The sequence below is a fragment of the Aspergillus welwitschiae genome, assembly GCF_003344945.1.
Source record: "Aspergillus welwitschiae strain CBS 139.54b unplaced genomic scaffold BDQ94scaffold_13, whole genome shotgun sequence".
Taxonomy (NCBI): Eukaryota; Fungi; Ascomycota; class Eurotiomycetes; order Eurotiales; family Aspergillaceae; genus Aspergillus; species Aspergillus welwitschiae.
This window is the reverse complement of record NW_020798707.1, coordinates 586,710-604,594: the sequence shown is the minus strand read 5'-3', so window position 1 is coordinate 604,594 and position 17,885 is coordinate 586,710. Positions and strand designations below refer to the sequence as shown.

General features: G+C 48.3%; 4 protein-coding genes across 4 annotated transcripts; 2 read left to right on the top strand and 2 right to left on the bottom strand.

Annotated features, from left to right (window-relative positions):
- Window positions 1-4,730: 4,730 nt before the first annotated feature.
- On the bottom strand, window positions 4,731-5,335 carry BDQ94DRAFT_142314 (uncharacterized protein). Its single transcript, XM_026766017.1, has one exon. It carries the CDS (start codon window positions 5,313-5,315, stop codon window positions 5,133-5,135), a length of 183 nt encoding a protein of 60 aa, XP_026627245.1. The 5' UTR covers window positions 5,316-5,335; the 3' UTR covers window positions 4,731-5,132.
- A 19-nt stretch (window positions 5,336-5,354) lies between these two features.
- BDQ94DRAFT_142313 (uncharacterized protein) lies at window positions 5,355-6,090 on the top strand. The gene is made up of 2 exons (XM_026766016.1): window positions 5,355-5,421; window positions 5,487-6,090. Exons 1-2 carry the CDS (start codon window positions 5,404-5,406, stop codon window positions 5,643-5,645), a joined length of 177 nt encoding a protein of 58 aa, XP_026627244.1. The 5' UTR covers window positions 5,355-5,403; the 3' UTR covers window positions 5,646-6,090.
- A 439-nt stretch (window positions 6,091-6,529) lies between these two features.
- Window positions 6,530-8,496, top strand: BDQ94DRAFT_142309 (uncharacterized protein). Its single transcript, XM_026766015.1, has 2 exons — window positions 6,530-6,807; window positions 7,305-8,496. Coding segments are annotated over exons 1-2 (705 nt in total). The 5' UTR covers window positions 6,530-6,805; the 3' UTR covers window positions 8,008-8,496.
- A 6,819-nt stretch (window positions 8,497-15,315) lies between these two features.
- On the bottom strand, window positions 15,316-17,398 carry BDQ94DRAFT_169739 (uncharacterized protein; the record flags this gene model as incomplete). The annotated part of the gene is made up of 3 exons (XM_026771351.1): window positions 15,316-15,336; window positions 15,455-16,013; window positions 17,190-17,398. 3 exons carry the CDS (start codon window positions 17,396-17,398, stop codon window positions 15,316-15,318), a joined length of 789 nt encoding a protein of 262 aa, XP_026627242.1.
- Window positions 17,399-17,885: the final 487 nt, after the last annotated feature.

Sequence of the window (17,885 nt, the reverse complement as noted above, 5' to 3'; positions counted from 1 at the left end):
TATTGTGCACAGTTATACACACTATACTTGTACCCTCGAATATCCAGGAACTTGACTGTAGTTTACTGATAGAAGTATTGTAAGTGCGTCTTACGCATAGTTGGTAATACGGTTGTAAGCGAGCTATGACCCCTCGACCTCGATGACGCGTCGCAACATGACAGAACCTGACTCGACAAATTCTCCGAGCCCGGCGCCTTGACTCACCTGCCACCTGCACTGTTCAGTTGCCTACATGACAAGTACGGCGACTAGATGACTTGACATAAGAGAAATCGTATATCTGTTCTTTGGAAGCTAAAATGGTCAAAGCAGCGTACACACCGCACGCCGAAACACAGATGAGAAACTACTACTCCTTCAGAAAAGACGGAGATCTCCGAACAAATCTACTATAGCACTTCCGATGGATCGGATGTGGTGTGGGAGTTAGTAATCGGCTCAGTCTGAGCCCGAACATACGAAGATGTTACCAACCGGCGAAAGAACAGTAATCTGATACGATCAAGCGGCAGAGTGCAAGTGCTTGAAAGGAAATATGACCGACGACTAGGCCGATGGCGATCATCCTTCCCTTTTTGGATTTCCCCTCTCCTACGGGGATAGTAACACATCTAACAAAAGGAGTAAAAGGTCAGCTCAGCATCAATTTTGAGCCGTGAGAAGTGCCAGGGGGGATGTGTAAAGTACGTAACATATCCATCGATCGTGGTTGGTTGGTCTGCCGCGGTGGACGGATTGCTGGACCCAAGGATCCATTGACCGTTTCGTTTCGAATTGAGTATAAATGCGCTCATTCAGGAAAGAGGGGCATGTGATTTAATTATTTACCCGGTATAAGCATGAGTTGAATCGTCCCCCGGAGGCTGTCTGGGTAAGAACTTGGGGAACATGCTATGATCATTGGCAAGCCTAAAGTAAGCTCCTTAGTATAGCTCAGCAATTGCCTGCCAATCACAGTCTCTTAATTGAGTTCCTGACTCGTGAATAGATCCCTTCAATTGGTGTTAGTAAATGTTCGAGGTGCCGTAGACCCGTGGGCAAGACACACCTGACTTTCCTGCAGCGGACGAGTCCTTGGAACCCGAGACCGGAGGGGTCAACTTCCATTACTAAGGATATCCCATGATGACAGCGAGCTACACACTCTGAATTGAACAATTGACATACTTATGGATGAGGCTCATGGTTCTTCGTGCACACCGATTTCCGAACCCTGGGCCTGTCGGCGCGGTTCGGTATTTAGTCTGACCTGAGCTCTCAAAAGGTAAGTCGGTGTAAAGCCTCGGTTGAACATGAAAGCAAGGAACGCACATGCTACGTTCTGAAAACCCAACGCAAGTGCGGCTCTGGAGTCTCTCGCGACGTACTGACTCCAGCCGCTGGGCTCCCTCTTCAGTAATGTAAGCTATCGGGTATTACTGGCTGGCCATGCGGTTCCTGGCATGTCGCATAACGAAAGACTAGAGGGCCTGGAATTCAGTACGGCGTGTTCAGGGCTGCTTGATATAGTTGGCTCGAGTCGCAGAAGCGCCAGTAGATATCATCACGAGGCTGTCTCGGAGGCTGTTCCACACTATGGCCCACATTCAAGGGAGAGACCAAAACTGTAGACTTGTAAAAATCTAGAAATTTAGCATCAATTCAGCAAGCGTAATGTTTCCACGGCGTTCGTCATTAGAAGAAAGTATGCGTCGGCACAGTTGTGAATTGATAAACGATGTTAAAGGCAACTTCTCGTACCTTTGCACTGAAGCCAGGGGTAAATCGGGATTAGGAAAGAGCATTTTCATGATGCTGTACATTCACCAGTATGCGCGAGGAAGCATCAGTGGAGCGATTTCTGTCGAAATGCGTTAAAGCATTACGTCGCAAACGGGGATACTCCCCTACTGCACACTGGCTACCGTGGCAGAGACGGGTGACTCTAATCAAAGCCCGAATAGTCCTTTAGCACTTTTCCGAGTAATCTTGGCTCGTTGCACGTTCCTACCAATTAGGTGAGCCTTGCTTAAACGCCTTGTTATTGACGCTTCGGTTATGCAGGATGGAACACCACGGGGCTAGGCTGTCAAAGCCTATTTATGAGGGGGTGATGCATCTTTCTCTGATGATCATCGTATTTAGACCTGCGTAAACGAATATTTTGACCGTCATCACAACGTCGATCAGAAAGACATAGATGGTCGGTAAAGCGGCCTTTGGTCACTATTGTTTACTATTAGTACTAGCAGCCCACAACATCCAGTGGAGTCTTCATCCACCCTGACGGATCAGAGCCACACGTTTGAGACAGCATCAGCGTTCGGTCAACATCTGCAACATTGCTACACTAACAACAGCTAGTGTGGCTGGCAAACCCTTGATCCTTGCAGAGATCTGTGGCTAGTGCAGACTAGTGGCAATAATATGTGGCTGGAGGAACTGCCCCGCCACGGTGGCAAAAGATGCCGTGGCTGTGATGTCGATCGCTGTGGCGTCGGGGTCGCCGTCTGGCCAGATTTGTTCGTTTGCTGTAGGTAGTATCGTGGGCGAAGATCTTTTATGCTATGTGAGCTAGAATGAGCTCAGTCGGCAAAGAACAAGCAGGTACCGATTGAGTCGGTCAGGGTGATATCCTTCCTGGGAATGGGTAAGGAGAGGGATACTCAAGAGTATAAATCGAACCGGCCAAAAGAAAGTTTCAGATACACGGCCGAACGGTAACTTACACCCCATGGAAAAGGTAAGAGTAAAAGAAAAACATGCATAACCCAAGTAAGCTCCGATCATCCCCTACATATGGTGTCCACCTCCAATAGTTGCCTGGAGGTTGTCGGCTCCGAGCCCTTATTTGCTTGCCCCAAGTGAGATGTCACACTTCCATTAGTTTCTCTCCGCTCAGGTTGCGGCCGCGCGACGGGTCAATTTTTGGTGGCAAAAGCGCATGCGAAGTCAAACATGAGCACAATGCATTATGCAGCTTTAGATTATCGAGCAGCCAATTGGACGGCCTGGAACTGCCATAGTGGATAGGATGAACGTGCTCGTGCATACATACTCTTTGTGAATTCCGGGAATTGGTGTGGTGACGCTGCCCCATTGATAGGTCGGCGGTAATTCGAAAAAAACCCAGAAGGAACAAATAGTTGCGAATTAAGGGGTCTCAACCTTGCATGGTTTCCAACCAGAATACTGTGCACACCAGGGTGGAAGTCATTGATATATTGGATGGACACGGTTGAACGTTCCTTTTTCAGTCAACACCCGGAATTGTTTTCCCTTGGAATCAGCCTCTCCTGGTTGACATGGAAAGTGGCCTCTACCCCAACGATACCGGTGTCAGACAACGCGGTCAACGGTTATCTCGCATTGACTCCGTGATGTGTTGTGCGGTAAGGCGTGCTAAGCGCACGAAATGCATTGGACAACTTTGATGTTGTAAGCACTTAACCTGTTTGGAGCCATGCGCATCGGGATCTAGAAAGGGAAAAAGCAAATGCCATCTCAGATCCACCAACGGTAACATAATAATCAAGCCACCGACCAAGTAAGCCACAGTGAGTTATGGTTCGCGGTGCAGAGATACGACCCAGCTGCATCGCACCACATTGTTTCGCCAGGTATCTGTCAAAGCCCGCCCGGAAGACGAATGCATATCACCTGCACCATGAGCATGGCGTCTCGTAAGCCGCAAGGTGTGAACAGCCGGTTGGTGCTTGTTTTGGAATGCTTTTCACACCGCTCATCCGGGGTTTCGTTTCTTTGCTGTCCCGGTTTCATGCTGTGGACATGCGTGCATATGTTGCTATCGGGGCCACGGGTTGCTCTACTGGAGAGTAGCATGTTACCAGCTGTGCCATATCCCAGATCTCAGTCAGGTTAGGTAGAGTAGCTGATACATCAGTCGAGTAATTTCTTCTTTCGCCGCGCATAAATTCTTCTGCCTGTATCAGCTCAGCTGGGATGCGAGCTGGCCGAATAAGGAAAATTATCAATAGAGCCTGGCCAAAGGCGGGACGTCATCACCGCATCGACCTTACCAATGGTGTAGCTCGACCAGTAAGGTGCAGAAACGGCCTCGCTATTGCAGTGAGTGGATCTGGGGCTGGTGTCAAGAAGGCCGCGGCGTCACGGAGTGGCAAATTTCGTGACATTAGCTTAGTTGAGCTGGAAGGCAGCCAGGCGGGCCCTATAGTGTGATTGATTAACAAAGGCTCGGTGATTTACTGGTGGCCTGAAACCACTTGAAATCGAGTAATTCATGCTTTCTGGTGAGACGCCGAAGCAGTTCGGAAGTGATAGTTGAATCAGGGAACCCCGTCCACGAAGCTCGCACGGGGAGGGAGAAGTGAGAAGAAGGAAGTCAGTGATCGGGGACCACAACCTTACCGAGTGCCCGACCGTATGGTACATTAATTACCATACCTACTTACCCTTGCCAGCAAGCCCTGTGAGAGTTGACCTGCATGACTGAGGGTCAGCTGGCTGTCTCGGTCTTACTCTTCCTTTCGTCGGTAGTCAGGTCGGACTTAATTCTGCTCGGCATTTTCTGGTTTACACCCAATTTTGCATCAGAGAGTATCATTCGAGCTTCCCGATACTCTGCATGAAGGATGTCAAGACTAAAGTAATGACAAGGTCATTGTCGTAGAGAGGCCACGAAGACGTCGAAGACCAGTCCTGCGCCTGCAGGTGTTTCACGCAGACGGTCAATTGGAGTCGTCGTCGATGGCCAGCTCATCATCTTACATGAATTGGCAGGTCTGATCCCTAATACTGATCCGTGGATTATTACAGATTCACTATGCTACTGCTTGCGCCTTCCGGGACTTCACAGAATAAGGCAATGGTGTGAGAGATAAGAATGCTGATTACAAGACCTCATAGTCAATAGAGGAACACCAATTGGCAAGCATAAAGAAGAAAAAGAAAAGAATAGAATAGCACAGCAGGACGGCATTGAGCTGTCGATGCTGTACCCCGCTAAACTTCAACATGCATTAGCACAGTAATTCCTCCTTTTGCATCTGTCGGTCCAGCTGCCAGGCGACTTGGACTCGAAGGGTTCTAGACAGGAAAGGCAAGGGAAATCAATCATTATCACACAGATGATAGTCCAGGGAAGGGGTTCCTGACCGCCGCATATACTACTAGCACACGAGACTATGGGAACGCCACTTACACCGCATCCTTCGCGAAGATGAGCGATGCGAACCGGGATACTGAAGCTGAAGCTGAAGGGTTCGTTGGGTTGATGATACGGCAGTGCCAAGGACACATGGCTGACAGGACGGATGATTGGTGATGGGGAAGTCCCCGGAATTCATCGCCATTCAAACTGGCCATCTTGGACCCGATGAACTGGGCACCGTGTGATCATCTGGCATGGATGGGGATGATTGTTACCGACCACGGTAACGTATGGGGCTCGGGAAAGGGCTGGTACCGTCAGCATACAGCGGCAGATACTGGGTCGGATTATGATCGGGGATGGACGATCTCACGTCTCGCACAGTTTCCCTCTTTCTTTTCCCTTTCCTTATATTTCTTCTTTGCTTATATTTCTTCTTTGCGGTACCCTGGTAGAATTCATCTTCATGAGACTTGATCGTCCAGCCCGGGCACTCTGCTCGACTACACGGATATCCAACCGCAGCGTGTGAAGGACGTCGCCGGCATCCCACTGCTTACCCAACTGAGCCGGGTGCAGTTTCAAAGGCGATGCAGCTCAAGATCTGACCGCTGTCGAAGCCACCGATTGAGGGATACTATTACTCTTACTACACCACCGCTAAGAAGCCGAAACGTAAGTACTTGAGACTATGTGCAGCTGCACGGATATCTTTCGATCTGAGCGACGGGCCTATCAGCATTTTTCCGGGTCCACAGGCCCAAAAGGACACGCGATGACCAGCGCTTTTTGCCATCCGCTAAGGGCGGAGCTGCTAGTAAGGTACGGGGCACCACCACCACCCTTCCCTACACTAGTCTGCCCTCCCTTTCCCGGGTTCAGATGGCCGTACCTGGTTTTTGCCTTTTTTTATGGGCAGGGGAAAAACAAGCGAATCATTAAATCCTACCAGTCTTGTCATTTTGATGTAACGAAGCTAATACATGATTTTTCCACATAAATTTTTTTTATTTCAATTTTATTTAGTTTTTACCTTTTTAAATCTATCAATTTGTTTTACTTACTTTTTTATGTGTATTTTTTTTATATTCTTAAACCTTCTTCATAACCATGATCGGGTATGCGCTGTGATGGATTACCACGGGTAAGAGTCCGCTTAGAACTAAACCAAGTGTTGCCCTGTTCCCAACGGACCACTGCCTAGTTTGGGGGTGGAGGGTTTAGCACTGGGATTTATTGCTTGCTGCTCACTAAAAAATCATTATTGGCTGTGGCCTAAAAAAAAATATTCCATCAACCCGAATTTAACTTGTAAAAAGAAAGAGGGGGGGGGGGGGGGGAAATATTAATATTATAAAAGGAAATATTAAATGCCAAAAACGAAAGATAAAAATAAAAATAAAAAAGAAAGTATCAGAACCTTCTTATTTATATGATACAGTTTCTCGAGAACCACTTCCTCTTTTTTCACTTCCAGTCCAGCCCAACCCAAACCGAGAAGTTGACCGATACTGCCTGCGTGACCCTATCGGGTACACCCGTTCTGGTTCTAGTCGCTCGTCAGGTCCCAAACAATATACAAGACTACTTACGTCCACTTGCCAGCGCTGCTCCGCAATCTGACTCTTTTTTCTCCTTCGGCCGTTCCATTCTCAATTCACTGCTTCTTCCTTTCTTTGGGTCCGAGGATTTATGTATGTCGCATACCCCCCGTTTCATCTCTTCAATGGACTCTCTTTCTATAAAGCCTCCCCCCCTCCAACTACCTCATCCACCCGCTCTCTCTTTCCCCTCCTTGGCCTCGACCCATGCTCTGTCATGAGCTGTGTCTGTCTCCCCTCATAAATGGAATCACGCTTAGCAGATGTCCATGAATGAATCTCACTCGGGTAGAGGACTAGGTTTTGCGATCAGGACTCTGTTTCGCTCCTCCCCATCGCCCTCCCCGACTCCTACCCCGCGACATCGAGTCTCTCTCCTCCGTCGAGGTCGGAGTATATTCTCCAACAGGTACGGTCTCCATTGACTTTTCAGTCACTTGAGTCCCATGACGCTTGCTATTTTTACCCCATATTTTGCTATGGGGCCGTTCACTTCACTGTTCCCTTCATCTCCGGCTTCAATCGCTCCGTTGGACAAATGTGAAGACAAACCGTTGTGAAGCAAATGACTAAGTCTCTTTTCTGAGCAGGAACCCTCGAAACCCGAGTAAACATTCGTCCGAGTCCCCAATGCATGACTTCCAGCAGTTTAACTCGGCTGCGATGGTGGGACTTGCCCAAGCGTCTGCAGGCGACAACTTTGACATCTTCCAATGGCACCCTCGATACCAAAACTGCCAGCGATACTTCCTAGATCATGCGCAACACAGCGATGCGGTCCAAGCACTTTCCGCTTTTCTGAACATTCGTCTCCCATTTCAATGGCAGTCGAACCCTGTCGTAAATTCTCACGCCGACCCATCACGATCCGCCGCTAGCCAGTCCTCTGCATCCTCACCTGCCTCGAATCTACCTCCCTCTGTTTCATTGATTCCATACATCCGCCGCCTGGTGGCCACGGGAATGGATTTCCCTGGCGTGTTACATGGGTTTTTCGGAGACGAATGGGGTGCGGGCATTGGACCTTTGCACGAGCAGGAACGGCGCAATTACCTCTTCGCCGCGAAGAGTGGTGGTTGGGCGGCCGTGAAAAAGGATTACGATATGCCTCCGCTCGAGACAATTCCGTTCCTACGTCCCTTACAGGGACCGCTAGATTCGGAGATTGAGGCGGCGGAGCGGAGTTGGAGCGAATGGCTTGCCATGGAAGACTGGATGGTTGGGCCTCGAGCGCCTGACATTCTTCGAGACTCATCCTCACAAACTTCACGACATCACAGCTCACGAGGGTAATAAATCATTATAGGGTGCTCGGGCTTTTCTTTTTCTGTCTTTTCTTTTTATTCTTTTCTGCCGCCTTTTGCTATTTGGCTTTTTCTGTCCTATTCACACTGCTTTAACCCAACACTAGCCACGCTGGCGGTAGCACGGAGTTGGTGAGTCTCATAGCATGAGATAACGATCATACGATATCTTGAATCATGAGCGCGATAGACATCGCAGGTCCACATAATGGTGTTCCGGCTTCAATTATTGAGGGAGCCGTGCGAACACCTCGCAAGGGGCCAAAGATACCATACCACAGAACAACAATTGAAATAAAACATCCGAAAAGATTCAGTGAAACCAATTAATCAATCAAACATTCATCCCTTCTTAGCCCCTATTCAGCCATGAACGCGTTATCCAGAAAGGAAAACCTGCTTCAGGTAGAGCAGGTAGGGTACCTGACAGTCCCACCGCCACCCCCCTGCGCGTCGGGTAGCAGCTCCGATAGTCATGACGATAGATAGAACGGAGTTCACCTTGATAACTAGTCAAGTCTACTACGCTAAGTAACTAAACTAGTGCCAGTCCGGTCAGGCCTCCACGAAGCTGAGCCCTTTTTTTCTTTCCCTTACAAACCTCTGATGCCTGAAACGGCGCCACCCCTGACACCAACGCCATCCGACGGACCGCGACATTAGCCCGGAGATCATCATCCTCCCCTGTAGGACATAACTCGCCTACATCACACTATCCCCATAAAAAAAACTTACTCACATACGAAGTAAGTATCACCTCCGTAGTACTCCGTCAACAGAGTACTTTGTAGTTATATCCACGATTGCCGATGAACCCGACCGAGCCGCGCCCCACCGGTTCCTCACTACCTATCACAGTGATCTAGTCTATCCAACGGAACTCCCGATATGGTACGGCTACATCTCCTACCACCTGCAAATAACTAAGAAATCATTTATCCATATCCACGTTGGTGGCTTACCAAGCAAGTCAACCGACGGCCAACTGTAGATGGTTCCTAAGTGTTGTCTGGCTATCAGCCGTACCAAGATAAGTATGTCCCACGATAAAGGAGAGACTAGGAAACATCGCCTAGTAAGGAAGGTAGGGCAGGGCAACCACACCATCTTTCGATACCGATATACCCGCTCCCACCACCGCCCATTCAACCTTCATCCCCACATTTATCTACCGTGGAAAACTCAACTCGAGTGAGAATGGGGGAGGGTGACGGTTATGATGGCTAGCTGAAAACCAACGTCAACGACCCCCTTTTACTAATCACTTACTTACCGAAGTTTGTATTGAATTTTAAGTGATGTTGGTTGTGGTTGCCTAACAGCAAACACAACACACAACACACATATTAATTCATATATATGTACCATGTACTATGTTACTATGTATGTATGTAAGATCATTCAAATCCCGAAACCCAACTTAGCATGAAACAGGACCGAGCGCAAACTACTTAGTGAGTTACAGAGTAAGTAAGTAAGTAAGCAGGGAAGAAAGGGGGGAGGGAGGGAGGGAGGGAGCCGCTATGGATGAAAAAAAAATAAACTTCTTCTGGAGTTTTCGATGGGGATGCCGGGAGTGGTAGTTTGTGGCGCGGCTGAAGGGCGGGGACTTGGACTGGAATGGACTGGGAGATGTGGAAACTATAGTAGTATCTATGTAACTAACTACGGGGGGAGATGGGATGGGAAGTGGAGTGGATACTGGATAGGTAGGAGTTGGGTTAGGTTAGGGTAGGTTAGGTTAGGTTAGACTAGACTGGTTGTACGTACTCGTCTTTCAGTATGGGAGGGATGCTGTGGTTGTGTTGAGTTGTGTTGTGTTTGTGTGGGATGAAAGGGTTTGGGTGGGAGAAGATTATGGATTGAATGTAGTGGTGGTTTATGCTACTAGTTACTATTAATTTTGTATACTTATATACATAACTACAGTCTGTGGACAGTGAGAGTGTGAATCTCATATATACTTCGTTTAGCGCGACGATGATGTACCTTTTGAGTCGAGGAGACAAAACCATATGGTATTAACGCCGGAAATGTCTCGGATTACGGATTTATTATTTACCTCACTACTGTATTTTTTGACATGATACATGACTTACATTACTGTCATCCGGTATTGATGCATCGGATCTGTCTACCTTACTAATCGGGATTAGTAGCTGATGATTAGTACCGTGTATTTCATAGGGCCTAGGTACCGCTTATAGTATGATGTATGTTATTCTATATCCAGAATGTATGTATAAATGTCATCTTCATTCTTGTTGGCAGTACGGATGTAAATCAACTTTGTCATTTTCTGTCAAGCGCAGAGGCCATGCTAGCTTGCGTGCAAAATTTTACAATCTTCCTTGTTATGGGAGTAGATAGTATGACAACCAAGGTCATATTCTTTATTCTAGGCTCTCGAAGATTGCGAACGAGATGGGGAAGGGTACAAGATCAGCTAGGCACAGAAACAAACAATGTCATACCCCTCGAACGAGTCCTCGCCAACACAGATGGACTGCGTCAACTAATGTTGAGATATGATCTTGAACGACAAGTCCGATGATGAACTGATGTATAAAGCAGCATACCAATACAGTAGCACATCTCGTTCCATCCGGTTGAACCACCACCATCAAGGCAGTACTTGGGAATCAATATCCTTACCGAACGCGCGAGCCCCCACAAACTCACGGCTGCACAAAATCGATTGCTCTGTGGATTGTGGCACAGCGTCCAATACCCGGGCAATCCGCGGACCGCTCATTCTCTGGGTGACCTCCGGATTGGAGGGAAGGAACAGCTTCTAATATCCCATAAAGTCACGGATATCATTGAAGAACGGGGTTGCTGTCAGCAACAGAATGAAGTGCGCCTTTAACCAAGAGCCAGTCAGCAACTGCCCCGAAGTCGGGTTTCTCAGAATATAGGCTTCATAAAAAATCACCATATCAAAAGACGTGTTAGATCCAGTGGGCAGTTTGTATGAGCACGGAAATAAACACCGCTGAATGGTCTCCTTTTGACACAAAGGCTGGGCTCTATACCACAATGTTGAGCGAGATGAAATCAACGTCTAGTGACTCTGTGTCATCGACTTAACAAAATAGCACTTATAGATGAACTGGCTAGACACATTATTGCCAGGTTTGCACCGCTCAGTAAAAGCAGCTAAGTGAAGCATGGCCATGTCTCTGAGCTGCAATATTTTCTCTGGAGCAGCTCTTCACGCTTGCTGCGAAGTTTTCGAGCAGATCTGCACAATTGCGGACTTTCTCACAACTGCCAGCAGCTTTTTGTCCTTGTAAGCAGTTGGCGATTTATGGAGGAAGCCATTCCTCGCAGCTCCAGCCCTATAAAGAGTAAGTACTGTGAAGCTTTAGCATCATTACCCATATTGGATTACTTACATATCCGCAATTAGCAGCAAGCAAAACCTGTGTTGTCAGTTCTCCGTACACTCCTGTATTTTTGACTCTCATCAGTCTCCTTGCGGTACCATTGCCCCAGTGCTGGAGAGAGTTAGTCTGGGCTTAGATGCAGCGTACAACCATACGTTCTTTAACACCAACGCCCAGTACAGATCGGTAAACTTCAGGTAGTCGGTTCGCCGTTACCTTAAGCTCGGTCATAGTTGTTCGTCAAAATAAGCGCTGATATTCACAGCTTCTCTTTGACACAGCGCCCTGGTAGCAGCGAAATAGTTCTTTAAGCCAGTAACTTCTAGGCCGCTTTTGCAATGTATTTCGAGGTGTCTGAATACCACACCCAATTCACTATTGAGACTGTGTCCTTCCCGGCGCTGTCGTCCCCGAAGTAGATATTGTGGATGATCTTATCGCTGCCCATCGTAAGGGGGCCTTCCCCAGCCTTTCCATAGACTCGTTCCTCTGCTGTTGTGTCAAAACAATCGCGAAATATGAGTCCCTTGACTGAAGAAATCCGGTCACTGTTCCAGCCAGTGTTCTTGAAATAAACTGCTCGCGGGCGGTTATAGTCGAAGCCGGACTGGTCTCCATGGTTTTAGGTAGAGTAAGATATATCACCCTGTCCTCTGCTGATAACCTCTTTTAATTCACTTTTAAGAAGCGGAGAATCGTGTACCCAGTTCCTAATTCCCCAACCGAGGCAACGCGCGGTTGTATCTCCTTCTCGTAGTATCACAAACCAAGCCGTGGAAATTATGCAATCTGTGTTAGGCGATGCTGTGCTAGGAAAGGCAACAAACAGGCATAAAGCCTAGGAGAAGATGAAGCACATGTGGCTAGTTCCTGGCATTTCCTCAATTGCTCAACCGAGGTTAGTTTATACCCTTAGCACGTTTTTATAGATTTTTCTAACCATAGCTCGTACCAACTCCTACATACTAGCACTACCTGTGTCAGGTCATGCTGTGACAAGCAGGCCAGAAAACAAGCACGAGAATTAACTCTCCTGGTAGACGATAGAAATAGATTCCATATAGGATGCGCCGTGATCAATCTTCCAGGTCGAGTACACTGGCTAATAATCTCATCATCGCTCAGCTAGTCAGTCCACGTAGATCGGATCTGTCCTACTTGCAAAATTCGAATGCGACCATCCAATGTCTGTCGTAAGCTGCCACTGGGGTATTCGCACTGGAGACCAGCGGTCACGGTTATATCCGCATACGCAGTATCTTCGCACCAAATACATCCGTCCATTATATGAAATGGGCAGCCAGCCAGCCAGCCAGCCAGTGGTCCGAGGAGCCACAGAAGATAGGCAGTGCTGCATGCCGTTCAGTCCGTTTGTCAATTCATGTCTGGTCTGCGATAGAAGAGGATCAGTGGGATCAGTGGCTTTTCCAGGTGGTTTCCATTTTCTTGTGGCGAAAAGAGTACAGTGTTTGTCAACAACGAGGACTGCCGCAATTCCGTACATCGTTTGAACAGTGAAAAGTGGTAGTATCCTCTGACTTCACCCTGTCTTTGTGAATTTCCTACGCACATATTCCCTTCAGTATCTGTCGCTTTTTTGGACGTTCTGATCTTTCTGATATGGTCGCTCTGTCAATGTAGGGTTGTGTTCGGAAACCGCATTTGCTTCGACCACGATGACTTCGTGGACATATATACGGTTCTGATGGATGTCGCTGACAAGTACGTTCGCCTGTTCCTCATGGGCTGCCTGTGGGTGAAGGACTCTCGCTCTACATCACAGGTAGTAGCAGATCGAAAAAGTAGTAAGTACAAAGTGCTGTTTTGAAGAGTGGAACATAATGTATGCTTGGGAGCCCCGGTAAGTTTCGTGGATATACCCTGTAGTGATCCACGTCTTTTTTGTTGTTGGCCGACATGTTTCTCACTATCTCCCTGATTACCTTGTTGTCTTGTCAGGTAGTTATAGCTGGATTGTTTGGATACCAAGTTGAAAGAGTCGTACTGTTCTGGCCAGTCCATCGCGCTGCAAGGTTGATTCTATGATATAGTGTGTATGTTTGTGCCACCAATCAAGAGGTGTAGCGCCATTGTATGCATATGTCTTCCAAAATGACGAATGCCCAATCTAGTACTTGAGATGTAGTCTGACAGCTCTGTCACCCCATATAAATGAATTCAAGATTGTAGATGCAACACTTACGTTCAGGAGAGAGATAATTTGTGTCTCTGCTGGAACGAGCCATGAATGCGCAAGAGCAAGGATACTTGAACCCAGTGACGCCTGGATTAGATCCCGCATTTCTCTGAGCTAGTATTTTCCTATTTCCATACCACGTTAGTTCCTGGTAATGATATCGATGTTCATACAATCGACCAATAAGCCAGGCACACAATAGATTCGTTGCCTGTTTGCGCTTGGTCAGGGGTTTGTTCTCTCATATTCATCAAGCGACGTAGTGAACACTTTCTGGTGTTGATCTTCCACGTCCACTGTGATACCTGGCAAGGTTGCTGCTGCACATGAGTTGCAGCGGCTGTAGGAGTACATCATAGTTAAAGGCGTCGTCTGCGGCATTACGTGGCCCAACTCGAGGTACAGAAGCCAAACTAACTGCAGGCGAGCACGATACAGACTATCAGTCTGCCTATCAACTGGTACACGCAGGTGGCAATTTTCCAGCTGATGTGGACTGTAAAAAAGGACCATCGGTTTGGAGATTATCGCCGGGATCAATCGTCCGCACGCATTTATCCGATTCGGAGCGTGCCATATCAATATTGAGGGCGATTGTACACAACCAGCAACCCAATTAATCGGTATCTAGGGCTTTCTGCTGATCTTAGGCCACCCTCGCGAAGAACGGCGAACCTAAAGTAGCCGCTTCCACACTCTGTGCAAACAAGTCCAAGCCGTTCGCATAGCAGACACGTGTGGTGATTCTTGTCCACTTTCTTGGTCTCCTTGCTGGCGGCTGTATCCTGACACTGGGTGTTCAATGGGAACAACAGCAACGAGATTGGGCCTTGAGACATTCTTCGATGCTTGTTGAATGGCGTCCCACCCAGTGCTCTCGAGATATCCCTCTTCTTGCCGACCGACTTTGTTAGGGCGACATATACAACCCGTTGGCATTCTCCAACCTAGCTTCCAGGTAATCATGCGCATCTGTCCAACCTTAGCATTCCCATGCACGCGCAGTAAGTATATCATCCGCATAAGTCGTCGATTAGAGAGAGGCACGCCGTCTCGAGGGCATAAAATCAACCACCGACGGATGGCGCAAAGGTAGTAGTGGCTTAGGAGCCACATTGTACAGCGGGAGTAAGTGTATAAACCAAAACTCATACCCAGCCATCAGTAGACCACCGAACTTGACTTTGCGGAGTGGCCTCACCATCTCAACGACCTCGTTCCACGCAAATCTATATCCACGGTGCTGGCGCCATCGACTGTACCTCCAATGCGTTGGAGGTTTCTCCCGTTCTGTTGTAGTCCGGTCACTCAGGGGCTCTGTAGGGTTTCTTGCGGTCTCTGGCCGCTTTCCCCCTGGGATCCGTTCGTTTTGTTGGCATGATGATTGCCACGTTACTTGGTCTTCTGCTTTTCCCCCTTTCCTTCTGAGATGCTGTCTGCGTGGTGGGAGACAGTGATTTTTCTTCAAGTCTTCGTAGTCTATTTGAGGGGGAAAAAAAAAGACTGATAGAAGGCAAAACGGTGTATGGGCATCTGGGTTGAAGATCGTGAGACATGCCCGCATCTTGTTCGGGCTTTCTCCAGAGCACAATCGATAGCTTGACATGATGGTAGTGACTCGTTGTCTGTCATGACGAGGAAGTTTTCTGTGGCATTCTTAATCGGGTTGTAGGGCGAGACACCAAGCAAGTGCAGTAATGGCTGGTAATCTTCATGGTTCGGTTACCTGAGACTGGAGCATGAAGTGCACAGTATAAACTGTCGTTAGTCTGCCAATGGTGGGAGCAACAGGGCCCGCAGGCAATGCCACAGTCGTCCGCCATGCAAGTTGACCTGTATTCTGGATATACCCAGTTGAAGAAAGTTACCGGATAATGGGTGAGTAGTAACCGGTTGGCCACAGATGCTTGGTGGTTCATCGAAGAGAAGGTGCCGCGCTGGACCTCGGTGGCCTTGTTCAACTCTCCCACATTGGCGACGACGTACATGGCTGCGCGGGCGCGGCTGATGGCGACGTTGAGGCGACCGCAGTGCTTCTGGTGGCCGGGTCCGTCGGTGGCGGTCGTGTCGTACAGCACCACGCTCGCCTCCCCGCCTTGGAAGGAGTCGATGGTCTTGATCAAAACAAGATTGTATCCGGCGGAGGGGTCCTCAAGATGCAACTGGGTCAGTGACGTGCGGTACGCGTTACCCTGCGCGGTGTAGGGCGTCAGGATGGCGACCTCCGAGAAGGGGACTCGCGCCGTCTGCTGCAGACGGCGGAGGCACAGGACAAAGTGCGGGAACAACCAGTTAAGTTGGGATATCAGTTGGCACTCTGATGTGCGTGAAACACGTGTTCGGGCTTCATACAGCTTGATGCCATATATGTAGGGTTCGTTGATATCTGAAGAGCTCAATAATTGGGAGCTAGTTATGACGTTGTGCCAGACAATGTTGTTGTTATCAGCGGCCACATTACCAGTACTCTTATATCTTGACCATGAAGCAGGGCATGAGCAACAAGCACAGAGTGAAATGTCTTGAGGAGCCCGTTTCTTCTTTTCATGGGGATTGCGCCCTGTTGGCGGGCGTGTTGCTGGAATTCTAGTAGCAACGGGTGGTCGACTGATTAATGTAGTTTACATGTTTCGAGCCACTTCCATGGCCAATTGACCAGACACTTTGTCGCATGCATCATGGACGTGATGCTCTGAGAAGACAAATGTCGCATCTTCTGATAATTTCCGTTGTTTTCGACGAGCATCGCGTGTGTACTTCTGGCTTTCTGAGTCTTGTTGAGCATGAACCAGGTTGATAATACCTGTAATATGCTCTGTCCTCCAGACGAGATTAACCTCGTCCACGTCGCGTGAGAGAAGAATAAGTAGACCTGGTGGTCATGCAGACACAGACTGCCCTAGTGCGCAGGAGGCCCGCGAGGTTCCGTCATTGTGTGAAAGGCTAATGTCACGTCTATTCAGTGGCAGTAGATTTTCCAGGGCAGTTTGCAATCATTGATCGTTTTGATCGTAGATAAATGTTCCTGCTAATGAAAGCCAATAGGTTCAATCTGGTGCTGATGCTAGGGACACAGCGTTTTATATTCGTCCAGATCTTGCAGGTCTCGGTCTCGGTCTCTCAGCTTCATTGTTGTATATGGGTTACTTTATCAGCATCGGCAGCAAAGCTAGGGATGTGGGAGTATGACGATCCGTTCTAACTCTGTCTCAGTGGTGATGGCATGGAGGTATTTATTTTGCGCACAGCCCTAAGCAGTCGTCTGTTGATGATCCCACACAATCGTTTCAGTTATGTTCCATGCATGCCGTTCTATGGTCTATGACACACATGAGCCTTCTCTTCAGCTTTGAGAGTACCACATTAAGCATGGTCACGGACCTTAGAGAGAGTCGGTTCGTTAGTAGTATCGCATCTCAGATATGACACCCGGTGTGGTTCGTTTCTCTCCATCATAGGGGACTACACCCAATAGACTCCGAATATATCAATTGAAGAATTGGAGCAATAGGTATCAACTGTGCAGGTATGGGTGTAATAAACCGCTGCAGGTCGGACGGTCTCTGGGTGCCCGTCAAGACTGACCATGCTGTACTCCATGTCGGGCCTGAACACCCACGCATGGAGCCGGATCTCGCCGAGAAGAGGTAAGCTCGGAGGTCTTGACGAAGGAACTGCTGCCCCAACCCAACTTGGAGGTTGCTAAGGACCGGTTCACTGCTCTGGTGGTTGCTGTGATGCTCATACACTAGCACTTCCTTCTCAAGATAATGGAGAACGTTCTTCACCGCCATGTCCTGAGGGCAAGTTGCTCGCATTCGATTTGGGTATTATGGAAGACATATGCGAACACGACTTTGGCTCTCTGACCGATCCGATGGCACCGGCCAGACACCTGTTTGTGGTTCTTACTGCACCAGTCGGTCTCCATCAAGATTACATGTGCGGCGCGGGTAAGCGTCAGTCCGCGCGAGGAGGTGCCAGTTATACCAATATAGATTCCTGGAGCGCGCGCAGTCCGGCCCTTGTGTTCGAACGCCTCTCCCATCAGCAGGTCCTAGAAGACTACTACCCAGGAATACCGGTCCGCAGTAGCCACCAGAGCTAGGTGTGGAAAGTATTAAAGGTAATATATAAGAATTACCTGGCAACGTTAGACTGGTCCCTGGTATATAGCCTGAGGATTATAGCAGAAAAAGGAGACGGAAAAAAAAAGAAGAAAAAAAGAAAAAAAGAAAAAAAAGACAAAAAAAAAAAAAAAAAAAAAAAAAAAAAAAAAAA